At 37.6% G+C, this 22,892-nt stretch overlaps 1 protein-coding gene across 5 annotated transcripts in view; it reads right to left on the bottom strand.

Annotated features, from left to right (window-relative positions):
* CNTN5 (contactin 5) overlaps positions 1 to 22,892 on the bottom strand; it is a 745,090-nt gene that overhangs the window by 41,103 nt on the left and 681,095 nt on the right. For 4 of the 5 annotated variants that reach the window (XM_075417787.1, XM_075417827.1, XM_075417796.1 and 1 more), the window contains 3 exons: positions 21,465 to 21,585; positions 7,364 to 7,522; positions 6,790 to 6,939 (listed from right to left, as the gene is read on the bottom strand). In XM_075417787.1, coding sequence (XP_075273902.1) covers positions 6,790 to 6,939; positions 7,364 to 7,522; positions 21,465 to 21,585 — 430 coding nt within the window. The remainder of the gene's footprint in view (positions 1 to 6,789; positions 6,940 to 7,363; positions 7,523 to 21,464; positions 21,586 to 22,892) is intronic. The other variant, XM_075417816.1, reaches the window with a different exon arrangement.

Genomic DNA, 22,892 nt, shown 5'->3' with positions numbered 1-22,892 from the left:
GAAAACTTCTTGTAGACCGTGAAGATAAGCCCGTTCAAAGATTTTGGGTACTCAGTTTTGGGCAAAATATTGAAAATTAATAAATATTTCATTTTGACATTATAGCAAATGAAATATAGCCATTTGTGTTTTAAAAATGTTATAATTTGAACTTCAGTTCTATTTAAACACAAAAAAATTAAAGATGGAAAGACACATGAGACAGAGGTTTTTAGTTCTTATCCAAAATTATTATTTTACTTCTAATTTGCTAAAGAAAACAAAATCTGTGTTTTGTTTAAAATCAGTTTTATTCTCTCGTTTTTACTTCAATGAATGAACTGAAAAAATCTTTTAAACTGCTCTAGCTGTAGATTCCTTTCCTTATAGTGAAGAAGACAAAATGTCACATTCAAGCTGGAAAAACTGAAAGTACTTGAAAAACAGTTCATCCTCTTTTTAACATTCCAATCTTGTAAAGAAATTTAAAAAAAGTTATTGAATGAATAGTTAATCATTTTAAAGTGTTTCTGTGCTGTGTGTTTTTTTTTCGAAGAAAATGTCGAGTGCCTTTTTTCAGCTGTCTGCTCTGTTTATTACTGAGAGAAATGACAGATTCTCAGTTTTGTAGTGTGTCTTAATTTTTGTGCAGAACAGAAGTATTTAGCAGCCAAAATTATAATTGATAATAGTATTGCTGTGGAAACCTGGAGCTAGATTTAGTCCCTATCCTTCAATTTTGCAATCTGAATAGGTGAGATAGAGAGAAGAGAAAGAACAATGAGAGCCGTACTAGCCTTCTGTTTTTAGAGTAGGAAATGCTAACATGAGCTGTCCAAATTTACAGAGTTTTCTGATAAGCAGTTGAGTCCAGATTTCACAAATCCCAATTCTATACTTTAAGCACAAGGTCTTCCTTATTCTACTTGAGTCGTGTATTTATGAAGATATTTTCCACATGGATTTTTTTTTGTATAATTTCTGAAACATTTTGTCAAAGACAGCAAAATGAAACAAAATGTTGATATTGTTACACTTGGGGAGATGAGTTATTGAACTTGGCTTGAGTCCTTCAGAGAATGTTTGCTCAAGGTATAGTTGCAGTTATTTATTTCTTTTAGAGTTTTTTATATCTTTTGATACAGAAGTTGTTGAAAATCAACTCTTAGCTGTGAAAAGGTATGAGTAGGGGGGAAGGGTTTGTCGCCAGCTTGACAGAACTTCCTAATGTGAGGATCAAAGCAACAACTCATTCAGCAGTTTTTTCTTCTCAGTTGTTTTCCTTCTTATATCTGTCTGTCTGTCTGTCTGTCTATCTATCTATCTATCTACCTACCTACCTACCTATCTAACTCTTGCAACACACATCTGGGAAATAGAGGGAAGTTAAGTGAAAACCCTTTCACTGCGTGAAAGGTCAGCCCTCAAGTTCTCCCCTTCCCAGGAAAACATTTCACTTCTCATCTGTTCAGGTGTAAAAAGTAAAATGTGCCAGCATCTCAGAAGCAGATGATACACTGCATTCAACTATTGGAAAACAAGGATGCCCCAACTGGTCTTAGGATCCGGGTTTCTGCTCTCAATGCCTCTGTATTTTTAATGTTTGTAATTTAGTAGGAGATATGCAATTCAGTTCTATTCACTAATAATAGTGTCATGAGTGGCTGGGGAACTCAATCTGAATAGCCTTCAGATCACCACATACAGGATGAAGTCTCAAAGCTGACACATGTACCAGAGAACCAATTCCTTAGCTTTCCTGTCATGTCATGTACACACGTTTAGATTCTTTGTCAATATATACTGCATATTAGTTTGAGCTTGCAATATTATGTGGTACTAGCCTGTTGGTTCTAAATATACCCATGCAGTTAATGGTTACCATCCACTTTCTCTTCTCCTTTTGTTTTTCCCGATGGAGAAGCACTATTTTTACAGAGGCTTTAGTAGCCCAGGTAATCATGTCCAAATATTGCAGATATGGCAGGTTATTCATTTTCTCTAGAGCAAAAATAATTATGATAATGGGAAAAGCTGAAACTTATTTTTACATGTCACAAACAAATAAAACACTATCCCCAACAACAACAGAAAAATTGAAAAGAAAGTCAGTCTAAAACAGGTAACATTTTTCCTGGGATAGGGACATTACTTGTTATGCTATGAAGAAATTCTAGCTGAGAATAAAGGTGACTTGACAGAAAATAAGGACGTATTAAAAATAAAGCCTGTGTACAATCGGCTACTAATAAAGTGCATTATGTTATTACCTCATAAAATCAAGTTTGCATGCATGATTAGCAGGTTAAACTTTGATTCTACGCAATTTCTCTCTCCCCATGTTTCCCCATGAATAGATAATGTAATTGATGCTTTGCCCCTAGGCTTCAAATGCCCGACTGCCTTAGTGGAATGCCAGACATGTTTAAATTCATGTTATTGGCTCTTTTCACCTTGTGGACCTGTAAAATATGTATCAAGGCTAGAAGTGACAGAAATGCAGCAGCTGGCTGTAAGTTAGATGTGCCAGAAAATTGCAGTATTTTCCATTCCAATGAAAGTAGCTATGAAAAGCAATCATGTTAACTAAATATGAACTAAGTAACAAGATTAGGGTTTAATTAGAAAATTAAAGCAAGTGGAAACCTGTTTATTATTCTGTTGATTTCCTTACACCATGTCAAGTATTGCTTCCATGGATATTTTTACATAATGGGCTAATATAAAATGTTGTTACTATCTTGGGGAAGAAGTGATAAAATAAGTGAGGTGTGGGGAGAGAAAAAGACTTCAGTCTCCAATCAAATTAGCTTGTGCCGTTAAATTACAGATGCCGATTTCCATTTAAGTATAAAATAGTGGAAGCAGAATCACACATTTGCTGCCTCTGTAGGTTGTCTACACAGCTGTCGTTCAGCCTTGTGGATGTCACCGCTCATCTGAGCATGAGCAACAGTCACCCTCACAGCTGGAAGACCAATTTTTCTGGAGTTTTAGTGGGTGCAGGGGCAGCTGCCTGTGTTGACTTGTGGGGCACATCTAACATCACTGAAAAAGCCAGGTTACTCTGCCTAGGTCATGAGCAGGGAGGCTGATGCCATGTTCTTTCTGAAATAAAACGTCCTTTCACATGCAGGTCTTTTAACAATTGGCATCTATGATACAAAAACTGGAGCGCACGTTGAAAAAGATTTTTTACTTGAAGGTTTCAGATAAAAAATTAACAATAGAGCGATTCTCAAAAGAATAAATCTCTGGATAATACACTAAGATAGATATTAATATACTGACTTGCAAAACCTTATATGAAACCCAAAGAGAACTATTACTGGCTTTCCTGTCTCTTTGACTTTGGCATCTGAAAACTGTATCAAGGGTGATAATTCACACAATCGCTGAAAGAGCTGTCTCAGAGGTCGGAGCTAAACAGGCTCTGGAGTGCAGGAATATCCGGAGATCAAGAAAAAGTGGCTGCCTGAATGAAGCAGATCATGAAGCCTCTGGCATTTCAAGAATGCCATAAAATTTATAAGCAGCATACTATTTTGCAGAGTTGTATATGTAACAGGTTTTTTTGTTTCGTTCTTTGTTTAAAACAGAGTCCATTGTATTATTGTTCCAACTTTACTACTCTTTGAAGGTTTTAAAAAATTAGGAAGTTATATCTTACTGTAACTCCTGTCTTCTTACTCCCTCTGTAGAATAAAAAAAGAGATATGGTTCCTATCTTCTTTTCTTTTTTGTTTAAAAAAAAAACCCACAAAATCCAAAACCACTTATAAACTAAACAGAAATCAAACTTTTTCTTAAAGAAAGATCTTTTGAAATTGAGGCAATGACAACAGGTTTCTGCTGTATCATGCCATGTTAAGCAGGCACACCTAATAAACTCATCTTCAATTTCTCTGAAGGCTGTTGTTTTACTGGCACCCGTCTGGATTTCAATGTCATGCTACAAAACATTCTCTTCTAACACGACATTTGTGCAGCTGTAACTCTAGTAGTGAAAAGGTATTCCTAACTGGGAATCTGAAAAGTGCAAGTAAACATCTAGTGTGGCCTTTTTCCTATTTGAACTAGTATGCTACTGATTTATTTTTTAAGACTTGCATGCTTATCAGCTATAGTGTTGTTTGTCAGGAGAAGCCCCATGTGATGGCGTACAGATCATTGCTACTTGAGTTGAAGACTCTGTTCCCTCCGATGGCAGCAATACTGGAGTATTACCCAGAAATTAATACCAGTCACCGGGTGAAAATACACCACACACTGCATGCTTTGTCCCACAGATGGTATTTTTTTTGTTACTGATCATTGTTATTATTTATCAGTTCGTTTTTACAGAGATGAAGTTGCAATAATTGTCCAAAGGAATATTGAAAAAGGATGTACATGAAGAAGACTTTCACTAGAGTTGTAATATGTTTTAGTAAATACAGCCTTTGTTTGGTAAACAATGGGAAAGAAGAAGCAGGAGCCTATAAGCATTAAGAGCTAGGCAAAATCTAACATTTTCAAACTTCACTTTGGGAGAAAGACATTTGCTCACAGCTTAAATACATCTGGTCTATTAAAATCCTGAACCATCCTTTCAAAAACAGGGAACATATTCATAAATCTGGAAGAACAGAATCCCACAGGTATAATCTATTATAGGACAAACTTTTTCCAGAATATTTGTGTCCTCTCTGATATGTACCACCTGAAAAACTAGAGAAGTCATTCAAACATTTAGGTCCAGCAGAATTTTTATTGCCATTGAAATATGGTACAAAATCAGGGAAGAGCAATGGCAGTAAAATAACATTTTTTTTAAAATCATTTCAGATGAAAGTAGCTCGTGTTTTTTATTTTTTTCCTTTCTTCCTTTTCTTAATGAAATAAAGTACGTAACATTGTAAGCTTCTGCTATAAAGTTACCGAATTTTGCACTGTGGGGTGCTTGCAGAAGATGAGGGGGAGAATTGGAAAGGCAGCATCCTTCCACATGTGTGAATGGGAATTCAATAATTTCAATGCAGTTCTGTGATTGCACAATGAAATTTAATATCAGCTAGCAACTACACAGTTGTTTAAAGCAGAAAAAAATAAATATGTCTTATTGCAACTGAAGATAAGTTTTGTTAGAGTTCATCTGAAATAGTGCATCCAGTTTTGGGTGCCACAGTGGGAAGGACATTGATCAACTAGAGCAAGTTCAGAGAAGGCCACTGAGCTGGTGGGGGCTGGAGCACTTGGCTTGTGAAAAGAGAGTGGGGGAGCCGGACTTGTTCAGCCTGGAGCAGAGATGGCTTGGAGGGACCTAACAGCAGCTCCCAATGACAATGGGGAGGTAAATGAGAAGACAGAGATGGGCTCTTTGTAGTGGTGCAGGGTGGGAGGGCAAAAGACAGTGGTCATAATCTGAAACAGGAGAAGTTCTGGCTGGGTATATTAAAAGAAAATTCACAATGGCATTAGTTAACTGCTGGCACAGGTTGCCCAGAGAGGATGTGCAATCTCCCTCTTTGGAGATTTCTAAGACTCAGCTGGACAAAGCCCTGCTTTGAAGTTAGTTTACTCAGCTTTGAGCAGCAGGCTGGACTAGAGAACTCCCAGGATTCCCTCCAGCCCCAATTATTCTGTTGATTCTGTGGTTCTGTCTAAGAAAATCAGCCTGAACGTTCTGCTGTGAATGTTTATGTGTGGCATAAACACAGACCGGTAAACTGTGGAGCTGAGGCACAAGATTAACAAATCTTAAAAGATAAGTATTTTATTTCAGAATGAGAGAGGTGGACACAAGTTGGAATTGCTACTTGTTATTCTTATGATTTCCCTTAATGAGAAGACAGAACGCAACACAACTGCTGTATTCATCCAGAATATTTACAACTACAAGATCAGTTATACTTCCAAACTCAAGTGGAGTCTTTTGAATTTTGGTTTCTTCTATTCTGTATGATTAATAAATTAGTTACAATTTATTCAGCTGAAGAAACATCAAACCAAAATCAAAACTCTCTAGGCCTCCTAAATAACAAGGAAGAATGAAGAATAATCTGAAAGTGTCCTGAGATGCAGTTGTCTTCTGAGGCTTTATTCAAACCCTACCTCTAACTCTTTCTGCCTCTTAAAATGTGTGTGTTTAGCTGCCTAGGGATTTTTCTCAGATTCACAGTCCTTCTTTATCTCCCTTAATTCTGCCCAAGTTGCTATCACTGATTCCAAACTTTCCAAGACCATTGTAATTTTCAGGAGACCCAAATAGGATATAAAATGTTTTTCCTGGTGTCCCACAGTACCATCCCAGTCAGAAATAAAATGAAATTGCTTTACAGCTCATGGTAGAGGGTGCGTGACAAAGTAACACTTTAAGTACAAGGTATTTCAAATTAAACAGCTTCCCATGGCTTTTGCATCTTGCTGAAAAATATCCTGTACACCTTCAAGGAGAGAGGTTATGAAGAATAAGTCTCTGAGGCTGCTTCAGAGACATTGTTTGAAGAGACTGAGAAGCGGCCTACAATTCAAGAGCAGTGGAAGCCTGCCAGAGGGCAGGCAGAAATGGCTTAAGTCTAAGGTGAAGAGTAAGGCCACCCAGATGTAGTAAAACAGCAGGGAATGGGTTTATTTGAAACTTCTGTAAATTAAACTATATTCCTGTAATTAAAACAAACTGGCTTCCCATTACAAAGAATGTCACCCTGGAACAGTGATGACCGAACACACAGATGCGTACCAGGGAGAAGAGAACAGGTCTATTATTCTATGAAAATAGTTCTTGTTTCTGGTAGTCCTGGAAAAATAACCGTTTTATCCTCTTCTTACCTGCTTCATTGGTTCTGATCACTCGTGATGGTGCGCTTGGGTCTCCGGTCCCAATTTTGTTGGTTGCTACAACTCTGAACTCATACTCCACCCAAGGATTCAGTTCAACAGCCATAGCGGACTCCATGTCACCACTTATTACATCTGGAACTGCAGACAGTAAAGAAATGTGTAGGTTACTCAGAAATCTGAAGCTCACATGCAGTGTCTTAGTGGCAAGTGGACTTTGTCATACAATATGGGCATTAGACATGATAGACATCAAGGATCTAATATGTCAGAAATCACAGCTAGGTTCTTGGCACTGTGGTACTCCTGAAAAGACACAGATTGAAGGATATAGGCAAGAGCTTTCTGCTTATTCACAGATGCATCATGGCAGGTGTCTTTGTGTTGTCCTTTTAGAGTTGTTGCTAAGTAATATGGAGGGAATGAAAAAAGAAAAAAAAAATCAGTGCTTTTAATTTGTCATTGTTCTCTTAAGAGTATCTGTTCCTGCAGTTGCTGGTGATTATTGTTATGATGAGCAGGAGTTTTGAACAGTCTACTTGTGCCGTTTGAAAGTTTTTCTCACCTGTTTTTACAGTCTGCCAGCCAAGAGAAAATGGACTGCGTGCTTGTAGGTTGTAGAGGGAGATAGGGCTGTGATTGTCTGCCCCAGGACTCCAGGAAAGTGTTGCTGTGGTGTCTGTAATTTCCTCCACTATTACAACCCCTGGGGGACCAGGAGGACCTAGAAATAAAGTGGAATAATCAAACAGACCACACCACCATCGCGAATGAGCAGTAATAATACTCGGTGGAGTTCAATATCCATGAAATACAAGAGTTAAAATCCACACTACTACATCATGGAGACAATTTTCACGATTTCTGCTGGTAAATTGTGATGGTTTCTACTCTTTAAATGGTGTGTGGGAGAGTATCAATTAACTTGTCAGAGTGACAGCAGAAGAACTAGAAATAGAAACAGATTAAAAAAAAATCCTGTTATAGTTGTTCTGAACCTAAAATTAAAGGAAAAAAAGAGCAACTTTAAGAAGCATCCAGGCTAGATAGAACAGTGGCATTCACATCTTCTCTTTGAATGAGACTTAGCAGTAGGAAAGACAAATAGTGATAAAAATGAAGCACAGGTGTTTCATATGTGCTTCTTGAAGAACAGTAGTATTACTAATAACTGAATCAAGAATACAGCATTCATCCTTTTTCTCAAATTCACTCATTCAGGAAAACCACCTGGATTACTATCCCGTTGGAAGTCCATTAACTGTTTGATTGAAATCTATTAAAACCAAAACAAAACTCAAACCCAAAAATTTTGAAGGCTGATAATTCCTGTGGTTCCATCAAAAAAACCCCCCCAAAAAACCCAGAACAACTTCTTTATTGAGAAAGGAAAGGTTTATTTATTCCACTTAGTGGCACCAGATGAGAATATGCTAATCACCATTTGTATAGGCCGTGTAGCTGATCCAATAAGTGAGGTCTCTGGTAGCAAAAATGACTTTGCAGAGAGAAACATGGCTATAATGTCCCACTCCCAGCCCCAAATTCCTCCTGATACTGATATTACTGGTGTTGGAAAACATTGTCTGTTTGCACTTGCCAAACTAAATCGGAGGCAAAGTTCTCCTTGTTCAGGATCTACTACCACAGTTGTTGTAACCGGATGTTAAGGGGAAAATGTGCATCTCTCTCAATGGTAAATGCAGAATAAACATCTCTCTTGTGGTTTCTTATACTTCAAAGCTTATATAAGTCCTGAAGGACAGGACTTAATACTTCTGTAAAATATTAATATTATTAATAGCTATAATTATTTATGACAAATCTGGATTTCCTTGACATTCAAGACCCTTCTGATTCTTTTCCATCATCCTGTTGTTGATGACTGAAGTTTTGCTTCTGCTCCTAAACAGATGGACTGTGAAATCAGAAATGCACTACTGGATACTTTCTCTCAAAATGAAATTGCAGCAAGGGTGATGATGGGAACAACTTTGTTAATAGAAAGCAATTGCTGCTACACTTCTGTGGGAGCCAAATGCTGTTTGCTTGTACAGCATGAGCTGTAGTGGAGCAGGTCCTTTGGATACCTCCATTCCCAGGAGCTGTGGTGAGTGGGGTGGACCCTCTTGCTGAACAGCCAGATCTCAGCACTTGCAGATCAGGGTGGCAAACACTCAGGTCTGGTGCCTACATTTGAAGTGGTAGTTGAAGCCAGCATTTCTGCATTACTGAGCTCAGCATTATTATATTTTAGTGCTATTTTATGCAATCAAATCTTTTGCTGGCTAGCATCCTTAGTCTGTGAGCAGAAACAGATATATCTGAATATCAAAGGCTAAAAAGACACTGTAACCGAAATATTGTTTGTTGCCGTGATTTTTTGTCCTTTGCAGCTGCATTTATATTTTCTCTGATATGCATTCAATAAAAGCATGTTTACATGTGCTATGACAACGGTATCATCAGAGTTTTGTAGTAGTTGGGCTCAATAGCTTCAGAGTGAAAAAGACATTGAATCTTTTAAATGAGAAAGTAATTTATGCAATTCACTTGCCTCTGCTTACTTGGCAATGATCTACAGGCAACTGACTGACATTAAAATGTTGTAAATACGTGGCATTTAGAAATAATAACAACAAAAAAAGACAAATGAATGTTTGAAATTCAAATGATTCAATTCCTTCAATTCCAGGAACGGAAAGATTTCAGTGAAGTTCAGTATTATGGATGTAAGATGGAAGAAGATTGTCTCCACAACACACCGCAGTCCTCTTCACAGGAGACCAGGGTACAGCTCTGGGCTATAGGAAGGGAAAGATTTTCCACTTCCATGAGTCGTGAGCAGCTTCAGTGCTGGGAGTCTCTCCTCTTTCCTTGCTCTGCCTGCTCAGCAGGCTTGACTTCACAGCTGTCAGTGCCTTTGATTGAGTCACAAGCAGTGCTGGGATAAGTTGGTGCCACCCTTTGGACACGTTGTGACTCTTGGCCTTCTGGAGTCCCATCTTCCTTTGCAGTCGAAAGGTCTTGCTTTTCTTCCTGGGAGAAAACATGGCAGACAGGTGTCTCCTCTCCACTTCTGCCTTCCTGCCAAGTATTTGCTGTTCTTTGACAGCAAGCACCAGGTCAGGCCTTTGTCTCAGAATAGCAAGTCCTGGGGCTAATTTAATAAAATACGGTGATCTTCAATCTCCATCATCTATTGTTTCAGGCTGTCTGTTGATGTAGGAAAATACTAGTGAAATTTTTATTTGTAGCCATGAGGGAAGCTTTAAAGAAAAGCTGGGATTTTGATACAATCATTTACTGGGCTGGAGCCCTAGGCCCAGCATTATATCATCGTCCCAACCACAAACAAAATTAAAGGGAAATATTTCAGTACTTTTCCTCTGTGACAATATTTCTCCCATGCACACCAAACGTTGTTAAAGAGTTTCTAGCCACTGTATTAGAAGCAAAAGAACAAGCATCTTACTTCTATTAAAGGATGTAAAAAAAAAAAAGTTATGCTAAAGTCTCCTGCTAATTTCTCAATCTATTTTGTTGTTGGAGTTCTCTCATGTTTTTCAAACCTTTTAAATGCATTCCTAGGCATGACAATGTGTCATTATGCTTTCCGAGATGTGTGCTCTTACACAGTCTGCAGGATGACTGCTAAAAAGCATTTCCATTTCCAACAGCAGGCATTCTTGAAAGCGGATTAATAAAGGACAAAAGCCTCAGTGATGACAAATGTATGACAGTTAGCCAGGACCTGAGTGCTATGCAGATGTCACTCATTTTTGTAGAAATCTCATTAAATTTTATGCTTGGATGTAATCATTCATGGTGTCAGCCGGATGGCTAATGCAGAGAAGCTTCTCTCCCAAAGGCTGTGTTATTGTTCAGGATCTCTAAAACAATTTTGAGTGGAGAATAGCCAATTGAGGAAAAAATGCATGGTCTGCTCAAATGCTTCTTTGGAAACTACACCGAAAATGACTGGTCATAACTGCACTACAGTGCGGTCGACCTTCATAGAGAAGACATTTAGGGCTGCGATAGGCTCTTATGCAGCTCTAGGAGCACTGGAAACCCAGCATCAAGGATATTAGTCAGTTATCTTCTTTCAGAGCAATTCCATAGATTGATACTTCATTTCAGGACATGCGTGACTGCATTTTGGCAAACTTGTTTTATGTGTCTTTTTATTGTTGGAATGATCATCCTGAGAGGTCCTTTAGATTACTTGCCATGGTACAAAGTTAATGTGAGAATTCTTGAAAGACTATTACCAACAATAGCCGGAGTCATTCAGAGAGGCATTGCCCTTTCCTGTGAATGCCAGACTGTGTGCTGATTTACTTTACTGCTGCCTGACCAGGATAATTCTTACTTTTACTGAACAGCTAAGAAGCCTGATATGTAGCAGTTTCCGAACACATATTTCTTGACCTGAAGATTTTGCTTTCTGAGTGACAAAGTATACAGGTTTGTCATCAAGAAGATGAGAGGTCAAGAAAAAGAGGAAAAGAAAGAGGCAGTAACTACAGAAAAATAGGAAAGGTGCTTGATAAAACAGGAGCTTGACTGTTGTAGTATAAATCCCTTCTACTGTGCCCACCGACGGCAGATTATGTGTTTGCGTGTGGTGGGAAACAAGAGGATGTAGAGAAAGTTTGATGTATAGTAAATGCAATAGGCACTATGACTTTAGCGGATAGATCCACGTCTCCGTTCCTTCTATGTGTGGTGTAACTTTCTGTAAGGTAGATACATAAGGGTCCTGGGCAGATGGAGAGGCTATACCCCAGCCAGCGGCAGGTTAGACTGAGAGGTTAGTCTCAGGGTTGGACAGTAAGAAAGAGAGGACGTTAATGTTACAACCTGAATAGTCGTGACTCATTCCAGGAGAAATTCCTGGTGTCCTGCCTGAGAAGGCCTTTGGTATGTCACATTGTACTCTTTTGCCCTGAAGACTCCTTTGTCTTGTACAAACCTAAAAATAGGGTATTTGAGCAAGGCAACCTTGAGATCATCGGAGTGTTGTGAGCTCAGATGCTAGACTGGAGTCCAGAACCTCTGAGCTGGATCTTTGTGTGGTGGCAGTTGTGACTTGACAGAAAATATATGGACAGTGCAGGGAACATGAAACAAAGTTTCACCTTAGGAGGAAAAGCACCAGTAGCCTATGAATTGCATTGTGAATGACATAGCTAGCAGATCTCATGTATAGTAAGAGACTGAGTTTTAGATACGCCTCTTTCATTGGCTTGTCCTGTTGACTACCTTTAGTAGGGCATCACTTGCCATCTGTCCCAGTTCTGGTGCGTGCCACCTCCTTCACTCTCTGCAGTCACAGTGCAGGCACCAGCACTGCTGGAACTGCATGGATGTCTTTCAGGCACTGAGTCTGTGAACACAACCACATCTGATTTGTATTTTTGCACTTGTTTCCAGGCACTGTTTTTGACTGAAGTTATAGATATGATTTAAGTTGATGTTTGTAAAAAAGTTTCTTGGGTAGAAGAAAGGATCTGTTTTGAACTCTTAAAAAAAAAATTTTGAAGGTGTGAATCTCTTTCCCTTTGACACCACCGAAGATATTATAACAAAGGTCCTGTTACAAGATCAGATTGCTGGAAGCGTTTTGATCTGGAGTCTGTGGGTTAAAGGGTTGATGCCCCGTTTACAGTAATATATTATCTTCCAATATTGTAAATGTTTCAGCTGCACTGATGTACTGAAAAGGGCCAAAGCACAGATCTGAACTCAGGCACTGATCCTAAGTGCTATTACGTTGTCAGCTTCCTATGGTAATTTCAGCCCTGTGCAATTATGACTTTCCCAGCCAATGCGTTGGCAGAATTAATGGATTACCATGGGCTGGGGCAGTTCCCAACAGGCAGTTTGTCATGCCCATCCTGTTTTGAGAGGGGAGGGGGGACCGGGAATGTAGCTGTGTGGATGGGAACTCTGCTGTACCCATTGGCCTCAGGGAGCAGTTTACTATTATGGACATATTCTTTGAGACAAATTAATAGGGTCTGTGCGTAGGGCATCTTCCTGGCCCTTGCTACAGCACAAATGCGATTTCTAGGACCAGCAAGAAGCTGCAGACCTTGTTTATGTTCCATTTAATAATGTTGTGTTTGATGGCCTTTAAACCCAAGTGCTTGTCTTTATGTTTTATTGGCAATATCACTATTGAAAGGAGCAGGGTGGTCAACCTAACCAGCAGTTCCTCCATTATATTTGCTCCAGGTCACTGGAGTTCAGAGGAGACATTACTTCTCCAAAAATACATCATGAGGGTGGATTTCTTGCTTAGATTGGTAGCTTTGCCAGTCTACAAGATGAATGGCTTTAACCTCTTTTTTATTTTTAGACCACAAAATGTCTACTCTTAAACCACAGTTTGTAGTCACGAAGGCTTTCATTCCTTCACATTACAGGATTGGTCTTTTCTCCATTTCAAGATATTACACCTTCCAGGTAGTTGTTTGATCTTAAAGCTCATTTTACTTACAGTAGGCATGCATAGTGCATTGGGTATCTTTCAGTGCACAGTCTTACAATGTATGTTACATGTTGTAGAAGAAAGCTGATTTTCAACTTATTTTTAAGGAGTCTTCCTGCCATGAATGTTGTACTGATTTTTGATGAATGTTGTACTGATATTTGTTTAGTTCAAAGGATTTAATTAACTTTGCATATACTAATATGTACAGCACTGACCCAGAGAATTAAGAAGACTAGACATTTTTTTTTCTTCCTTTAGAAAAGCACAATAGCTATTGACATCCATAACAACTGAAAAGGACAATAAAAGAAAACAGTGAACAAACTGTTACCAAAACACACAGAAAATATCTGGCATCTAAATCTACTAAAATGCTTAAGTCTAGACCGATGAGATGGTATTGGAAACAGTTAACTGTATCAATACTTAGAGAGCACAGGTCTATTTGTAACAGAACTGAGACCAAAAAATTATTTTTGAGTTGTATTTAATTGGAGTTTCTCCTAAAGCATCTTTTATAGTATATACATAATATGTAAAATATTTTTATATAAATATATAAAATATTAATAGTACTAGATGTGCTGAAACAATCTTTTATGTAATCATTGATGAATGCAAGGAAACATGCAGAAATAATTTTTCTGCATTTTATTTATTTAACCTCTTATTGTTACAGCAGATTACACTTTTTGTTAGTTAGAACCTCAAATTAAAAAAATGAGCAAACTTGTCTGGCTACTGCATTACTGTAGTTCCTCTGCAAAAAGCTAGTGGTCTTTTTTTTTTGCTATGATCTCCCAGACACAGCTACCTTGTAGTGTCAACCTCTGCTACAGGTTACAGTTTACACTGTTTACATTGCAGAAAGTCAAATATTGAATAAGTCACTTTAGGACCAGTACCATTTGCTCCTTTGCAGAACCAGAGATCAGGCTGTGCTGTACCTAGACCACGTAAGTGGAGCAATTTGAAAGAAAGTCTGGTAATCTGGAGATAAGGTGGCTGCTCCAGAGACTGTTGTAAGGTCGTTTGTAATGCCGCATCCAGCATCATAGTAGACTGCAATCAATGCTACTTAATCTTTTGGGCATAATATATTATAAACCAGCTGTGCAAGAGTAATTCAAAATAGGACTTAACCGGTGGAATTTATTTGACAACTTAAACTTGCTAAACCAGTAATTGATTAAAAATCTTTCATTTGTGAAATAAGTATTAAAATATTGGAGACTTAGAGCTGTTGTTTAGGCACTGAAGCTTTCACAGATGTAAAAAAATCCTCAAACTTCACAACCCTGTATTCCTAACACAGTCTTAATGATCCTAAAAAGAAATGTGATGTAAAAAAGGGATAACCATGAAAAATAACCAACATTGGTGTTTGTGGTGTCACTATCATCAGTAACAACATAGAGCTTTATAAACAAAAAATCACTCACTTGGGTCTACATGTTTGAAGCACCGTCCCCATCTACATCAGCTAATAGTATCGTAGTAAATTTTGCAGTGATCCTCTAATCTGCAAGAAACTCCCTGGTGTTCTCAGAAACTGCTGCTGCACCAGAAGTACTACTCACCTCAGTGCAGGTGAAAGGGATCTCTGCTCTTAACAGGCTATGGAGAACTTCACGCTGACCTTTGTAAAAGCGTATTAGACTGTTGTGTGACATTCCCAATTCCCACTATTTTTCTTTGCTGAACTATATAGATGCTTTTCTAAGCCAACCCTCCAAACTTGCAGAAGACAGAGCAAGGAATGCATAATGGCTCGTTCTGATATGAGATTTTGTACTTAACCTTTTCCTTATTGCAGCCTGTGGCAAAGCAATGCTTCAAAGGAGTTTGTTAGAAACTATGTGTTTCATGAGCAAAGGGATACTTTTTGCCAAAAGTGAATGTAAGAAGTAGACTTCTTACATTCTTCTTAGCTGTGAGTTCTGCTGGTGTTCCTCAAAACCTCCCTGTCTATGTGTAACAGCTTTTATGCTGATGAATTAAAACTACTATTGACCTTTTTAAATGTAGTTGATTGGACCAATGTAAGGTAACAAACATTAGCCCCTTCATGGTCTCAACCTTTTTTATGACAGAAGTATTTTGTGTTTTAAATGTCTTTACAGTGAAATGTGGTGGAAACACAGGATCATGAAAATATCCTTTGTAATGAAAATATGAATGCACAGATTGCTTCAAATTTCTGCAGCATAATGGGGAAATAAGAATATAATAAGCCCTTTTTGGAAGACAGGCTTTACAAAACAAATTAACTTAGCAAGCAGGCATTGTCTGGAGGAAACCTGACACATTGTTGGCTACAAGATCACCTGAGGCATCTGTGAGATGCAAGTCTTCTGGCTGGTACTTGGGTGTTTGGTAACCATGTTTGTGATCATACAATTAGTGTCAGAACACGACATGCATATTTATCCTCTCCTAGAGCCTTCTGCTTTGGTAATTACTTCTTTGCAAAAAATCAGTATAGAAACAGCTCAGCTACTGGGGTGCCAATGATAGATGGAAAATCAGCCAAGATGAAGCATTCTGCTCTTCTGCTTCTCTGCCACTTAGTATTCACTGAAAGTTGAAGATTTGGGTGGATAAATAAAGGCTGGTAGCCAGATGCAGGGAAACTAGTCTTGGACTGATGTCCAGAATGGGAACAGCATTGATAAAAACCATAAATCACTTCCACTTCTTAAATGGCTGAAGACTTCATGGGCTGGGAAATACATTTGTTGACTGTGTAGTGAATATCTATATTCTCCTGTAAACATCCATGTTTGCATGGCAAACAGCTATTCTGTACATATTTTCCTTGAGTGAGCAAACAACAGAAGGCACAAATGAAGTGAAATCAGGCATTGACTTGGGTGTCAGAAATATAAGTCCATAGCTGTGATTTTTGTTGTACTCATTCACTCCACTAAAACTATTTCTCTGATCATCAGACACACATAATTCCTGCTATGGGATTCTTCTGAAGTAGCACATTTGTGCAGGCCTGGTGCGAGAACAGTTACCAACCTATGTGAAAAGCTGTTTTCTCTTCTGGATGTCCTTGAGCTGTTTCAGCCTGCCCTTTATGCCTTCTTCTGCTGCTATGGGCTCTGATGACTGTCTTCCAGAGAATCTTGCAGCGGCATTTAAGGCTTTACCACAGTCTGCCTCATCGCCCTGCTGGAGGGCAAATCCAGTGCATAAGGCACATGCCTATTATTTAGCTTTTCCCTCTCCCAATACATACTTCAGTGTACTGGCTTAAGCTTTTGACAACGGTTTCGCTGATGACTATGTTCATTTTTTGGACAATAGACAACTCAACAAAAGAAGTAAATATTTGGGTTGCTGGACACACCCTAAACTGTGCCCTACACAGTCAGGGTCTCATTTGTTTGTCTCCTCACTTCTGTGCTCCTGGCTACTCTGCCTCAGAAAGGGAATAAAACACATCTCGATCCCACCTAATCTACTGCCTGTAGGTATAGCATGCTGTTGAGGAAAGACAAGTGTGATTTTGAGGCGGGGTCTGAGACAGCTAAAAAGAGATATACTACTTCATAGATGAGCATTGTAGTTACTGAGCTAAGCTGTAAGTGGTTGGCATCACCTCTTCTGCCTTAAATCAGTCCTGGTCTTTGAGCTGAATCCTGTCTGTCATCTTCCCGTATTCAGAGAGTAAAGGACCTCTCTGGGGACTTCCACACAGTAAAGGTACCTATCTAGAGGGGATAGTGGATCTCAGATGGATGAATAAAAGATCACAAATTACTTTTTTAGGTGCCTGATAATAAGAACAACTTGTGATGATTAATTGCAAAGAATTTTGTAGAACCGTATTTTGGAGAGGAAATGCTTTTGCAAGTTGAGGAGTAGCCTAGCTGAATATAAACAGATTTCAGGTATGTCAGGACAGCCGACCTCTGAAGGTCACTGTTGACTAGTATGAGACTACTGAAATACTTCTCATTCACAAACCATTCCAAGATTAAAATGCAAGACATTTAAGCTGGAAAGATAATGTACTGCTTGGCTTGTCCAGCTGTCAGCAGAACATCTCTTCCTAATGAAATCTGCATTATTGGTAGCATTAGAAAAATGAAACAGAAAGTGGAAAAAAAAAACCCTTGGGCTGGAAAAACAGCATTTGAGGAGCAGAAAAATTACTAGGGACCACTAAAAAGTTGTTTTTTTACTTTAGTATACATAATTTAATCACATTTTCAAAGCACTTATGTCCTGGGTTCAGCTGGGATAGGGTTAGTTTTCAGAAGAAGCTGGTTGGGTGGACCCAAACCAGCCAATCAAATAAGATATTTGATACCATATGATGTCATGCTCAATATTTAAGAGGTGAGCTTTCTGAAGGAAGGGGATTTGCTACTCAGCAGCAAGCTGAGCATCAGGTGGTGAGAAAATTTCACGCTGTATGTTTTTTTCAGTATTATTGTTGTTCTTTTCTTCTCCCTTTACAGTCCTGTTAAACTATTTTTATCACAACCCATGAGTTTTACCTTTTCCTTCTGACTCTCCTCCCCATCCCACCGGGGAGAGGGGAGGAGTGAGAGAGGAGCTGTGTGGTTCTTTGTTGCCAACTGAGGCTAAACTTAGAAAAGTATTTAGGTTTTGTTTTGAGTAGTAGGTTTTGATGGGACTTGAATCTTGGTTTTGTACAAACATGATATAGACTATCTTTTCATATATAGTTTTGTAGTGTTTCTGGAAGAGATTCACTAAATAAAAATCGTTATAGAAAAAACATTAGAAGTATATTTAACTGCAACTTACCTAAGATGAAGAACTGTGAGACAGTGAATTTAAAAATAGTTTTAAAAAGTCTATAACCCATTGTAGAATGTTAGAATAGAAACTTGCTGCTGTCTACATTTCTTTTGCTGTTCACACACATACACATATATGTACATATGTAGTAAATTCAGAAATCTTCTTGCACCATTAATTGCCTTCTTGTAAGTAATTAGTCTCGAAAGAATGGAGATTTACTTGGCACTATTCATTCTATGTTCTTCAGATTGTCTTTCACTGGTGACATTTCTGGAATTTAACTGCTACTATATAAGGCAGAGCAAAGAAGAACAAGGGCAAAAATAGTGACACAGTTAGTTCTCTGGCTTATGTTCAAGGAACCTTCCAAGAGAGTAACTAGTGAGAATAGTTTCAATAAAGATAAATATGATTTGAGCATATTCTATACTTTCTCCACAATAAATGATACCGAGACATTGAAATTTCTTGAACATGCAGTGACGAATATCTGTCTGTTGAAGATCAGCACGTTAGTTATGAGCAACAGGAGCCTGTGAAGAGTTTGTCTCTTCTTTCTCCATCCGAAGAGGCTGCAGCAAAGTATAGCTGTGTTCCAAGCCACTTGCAATAAAGTTCTAGAAAACTGCCCTTTGACTTAAAGATAATACACCAGTTGAATACATAATTCAGTACAAATTTAGTCAGTTTGCTTGTAGCAATATTTCTGATATTCATGAATATCTAAAGGAGGGAAAATGAAATTATTTTAATTTAATATATTCTCTGTGTCCAATTTATTTCCTGTAGAAATGGTGCAAGCAAAACAATTTTTTGAATAGAAATTACAAAGATATATTAAGATGAACCTTACAATATACCTAAAAATTGAAATGCTGTTGTGTGGTAGTATGATATTATCAGCATTCAAGACTGGCATTTTCTGCAGAAGCTAAAGGAGAGAGAGTAAGATCAGAATAAGGATGTGCTGGAACATTACTTATATCGGTACTTCTAAGAATTCGTAGCAAAGCCTCTGCTATCTCAGTTTGGCCATGGGCTGTAACATCTAAAGCACAAAGATGTTTTATAATATGCATAAAATGAAATTATTTTACCTAGAAAATATACTGGAAATAAAGAATAATACAGCTTTGGATTTCGGACTTTACTGCAGTGGATTTTCTTCATAGATGATGACTTCCTCTGTCAGGTGGAATTCCTCATAGTTTACTGAAATATTTATTAAAAAATTTGTTGCTGGTGTTCTCCTAAGCAATGTCAGGATCTCCAGAACCTAAACATAAAGGAGTTTGAAAGGTGCTGCAATTTGGGATCAGCAGACACTGTCAAAATTGCAGACCACTGTGTGCACTCTATAAACTGAGATAGGGTGGCAAAAAAAGAATTAGTAATACTGAAATGAAAATTAAATGCTTTTAACAGTATAAGGAGAGATAGATTAGACTCTCCTAAATATTTTTGATTTTTGAAATACTCAATTCTATGAAGAGCAATCATTGACAGATTTGCACTGAAAGTGCTTTAAACATTTGCTGCAGTACAAAATATAACCATCCTACTTTGGAGATAGTAATACTGACACAGTAGGATCTTATTGCCCTCATTTGCATGAGTTTTACAGATATCTTAAGGAAATTAACTACTTCTGCAGATGAACTATATCCTATAATTTCATGAAAACTGAATTTTACATCGGGACAGAAGCAGTCTCACAGTATGAAGTATTCTGTGAAAGTGACACAAACATTTCTTACTGTATCCTGTAATTATCCAGTCATAGAAAAAAGAAAAGGAGAACATTGCAATCAAAGTATATTTGAATCTAAATTCGATTATAAACCAGTCTTAGTTTTCAATTCATCAGTAAGGTGGCATGGTAATGAGACACCTACGTACATACATTCTGATACTGCTTACAATGTCCTTTTTTCATCTCAAACTGCTTCCTCAGAGAAGCATTTATTTTCTACATCAAATTCAGTAAACTCATTTGTATAACCAGTATTCTTAAAAAAATACTTTTGTAGATGGTCTGCAGTATCCCAGATAACAGTAAGCTAAGAGATTTTTTTTGTCACTAAGAAGTTCAATGAGATTGAAGTTGAGATTGCTTTACCTATCCATAAAGCCTCCAGCTCCTGTCTGAGAGGTAAAGGTAGCACATAAAGTCTCGCATAACCCACAAAGACGAATCAGATTTCGTAAGGCAGCTAAAATGACATTATAGGTCTGTGTTGAGGCAACTGAATACCACCATCCCAGTAGTGCCATAGCTCATAGAAATCTGATGGTCCTCAAAATGACTTTATGGAAATACCTAACAGCTACTTTCATCAAAATACAAAGAGCCCTGCAGTCAGCCAGAAACATTCCTTATCATTTAAAGCATATATTTGTCTTAAAAGTGATGGATATGAACATATCAAATGTAAAGATGTGGTGGAATGTCATAGAATATGTATTTTTGAAAGATTATAATCTCCAAACAGTTTTGATTTTTTTGTATGTGGAGTTTTTCAGATGTTAATAAAATATCCACCTTGACTTACTCTTTCAAAAAATCTATAATCCAGAGTAAGGCTGCCCAGCTGTGCTACCTAGCAGGGATCCATCTGTCTCGATATTGCAGGACATACTAGTTGTAATGCCAGTCAGTGGACTGCAAGTCCTCAAGTCCCGTCAGGCACTGAACACACATGTTCATGCACACACACAAGTAGTGCAGAATGCAGAAATACTCTGCTTAACGGAATGCACATATGGTTCTAACATCCTACTTTATTGTAAGTTAGTTCATGTCCTAGACATAAGCTGGGATCCTGCAGGACAATGACTCTTGTGTTCCTGTGCGTAATCAGGAATGTTAAATGACAGGTAAAGCAACTAAACAGATTATAGGACTGGGTCTAAAGATGCATTCAAAATTTGATGGTGATAATTTCATGTGTGAAAAAACCCAAATTCCTGTCATATAAGGGGGCTTTCGGTTCATTGTTCATATCTATCATTTTACAAAACGCTGCACGGTCCCTCCTCTTAGGAAGTGAATGAATATTCCTGAACGGTTAAGCCTGAGAGAATGGCTGAAGCATAAGATGAAATGTAAAACCTCACATGAAAAAGCACAGAACTCATCACACATACCTACTTCATAAAGGCCTGTGAATGTTAATCATCTACATTTTAACTAATCTGGTATACCTTTTATGCTATTACATCTCTTAAGACTATGTCCGTTAACCAACTGTGTTTTATTTCTCCTTGCCAAGTCTACAGGTCAGTTTATGGTGAAACATAGCACAGATGTCCCTGAAGCCTACATATTTAAATTCCCTGGTACAATAGTGTTTTCAGGTGGCACCATGAGTGTACTCACCCCTCACGAGCAGCTCCGTCTCATCTGACACCGTGTCTGCTGCAGTCTGAACCCTGCAGCCATATCTCCCAGCGTGCATCAAGAGGATGTTCCTGATCATTAAATCTGCAGAGGACGCTTGCTGAAACAGGGATGAAGAGCCAGTTTAAAATTCAGTATATCTGTGTTCAAGGTAGTTCACAAGGGTGGTTTGTACAGTGTGAGAAACTCATGATTACAGCTTTCACCTTACAACATTTATGTGCCCTAATACCATCTTTTGAGGATTATCACATTGCATTTATGCAATTATTAATAGAGATTAAAGAAGAGGATTTCAGGTTTTAATAACTTTGCCTTTGCTTAAAGCACATTGTGCATATTTGCATGCTCAAAGGAAATGATTCCATACTAACACAAAGAAATTCATTAAGCAGATGAACAGAAACATTTCGGATGAAACCCTTGGTGGATATAACTACGTGATATATAAGATACAATTATTGCACTTATACAATCTATTATGTAATGCATAATTTTAATAATGACAGAATAATTTATAATTTCTAATTTAAGATTTGTAATATATAATATTGTTGCATTATATGAACCACTATTCTATTATTTCACTATTCACTATTATATGATCTAGTTTATATAATAATATATATAAAAATATATATAATTTATAGTACTTTATATATAGTAATATAATATAGTCTGATGTAAAAGATAAGGTATATAACATAGTACAGATCTGTTAAATTATCTGTTAAATTATATTTACCATACATTATATACTATGTATTAATAATTGATTTCTATATAGCTAATATAATATAATGTATATTACTGTAACTTATATACAAGTTTTATATGCACCTCCTTGATGTTTCACTATACGAAACATTTATTGAGTGTAGGCATTTCCCTTCTCAGATTTTATTTACTTTGCTAACCAAGCAAAGATTGACAGTCTTTCCTCGAAGGACATATCCTCTGAGTCATAATATTCATGTGCATTTTGATCCTGAATGAGTATAATTGTATCCTGCATTCAAAATAAAGTCTTACTAGGAGTGTACATGTTGATATTTCTCTATCTGTGCTAGAAATACATCACTGACTTCACTTAGATTAATATTTCCCTGTATTTTTTGTCACATACTCTGTACTCGGGTATTTGCACTTAGTTCTTTATCCTTCTCAATCATTTGCAGGTTATGATCTCCCACTTTATAACCAGTTGTCCATAAGTGCATGACCTTGTGCTTTGAAGTATTACATTTCTTGTCCATTCTCATGTGTTATTTTCATCATCTGCTCTATTGATAATAATTCCAGTTTTGTACCTTGTCATTTGCATACTTTTATCTCTTATGCCAAGGTCATTAAAGACAAGATGAAATGTGATTGGTTCCAAGATCAAATCTGCTATAATTTAGTTTT

This window comes from Opisthocomus hoazin, chromosome 1 (assembly GCF_030867145.1).
Source record: "Opisthocomus hoazin isolate bOpiHoa1 chromosome 1, bOpiHoa1.hap1, whole genome shotgun sequence".
NCBI lineage: Eukaryota > Metazoa > Chordata > Aves > Opisthocomiformes > Opisthocomidae > Opisthocomus > Opisthocomus hoazin.
The sequence above is the reverse complement of the archived record's forward strand: the minus strand, read 5'-3'. Positions and strand labels throughout refer to the sequence as shown.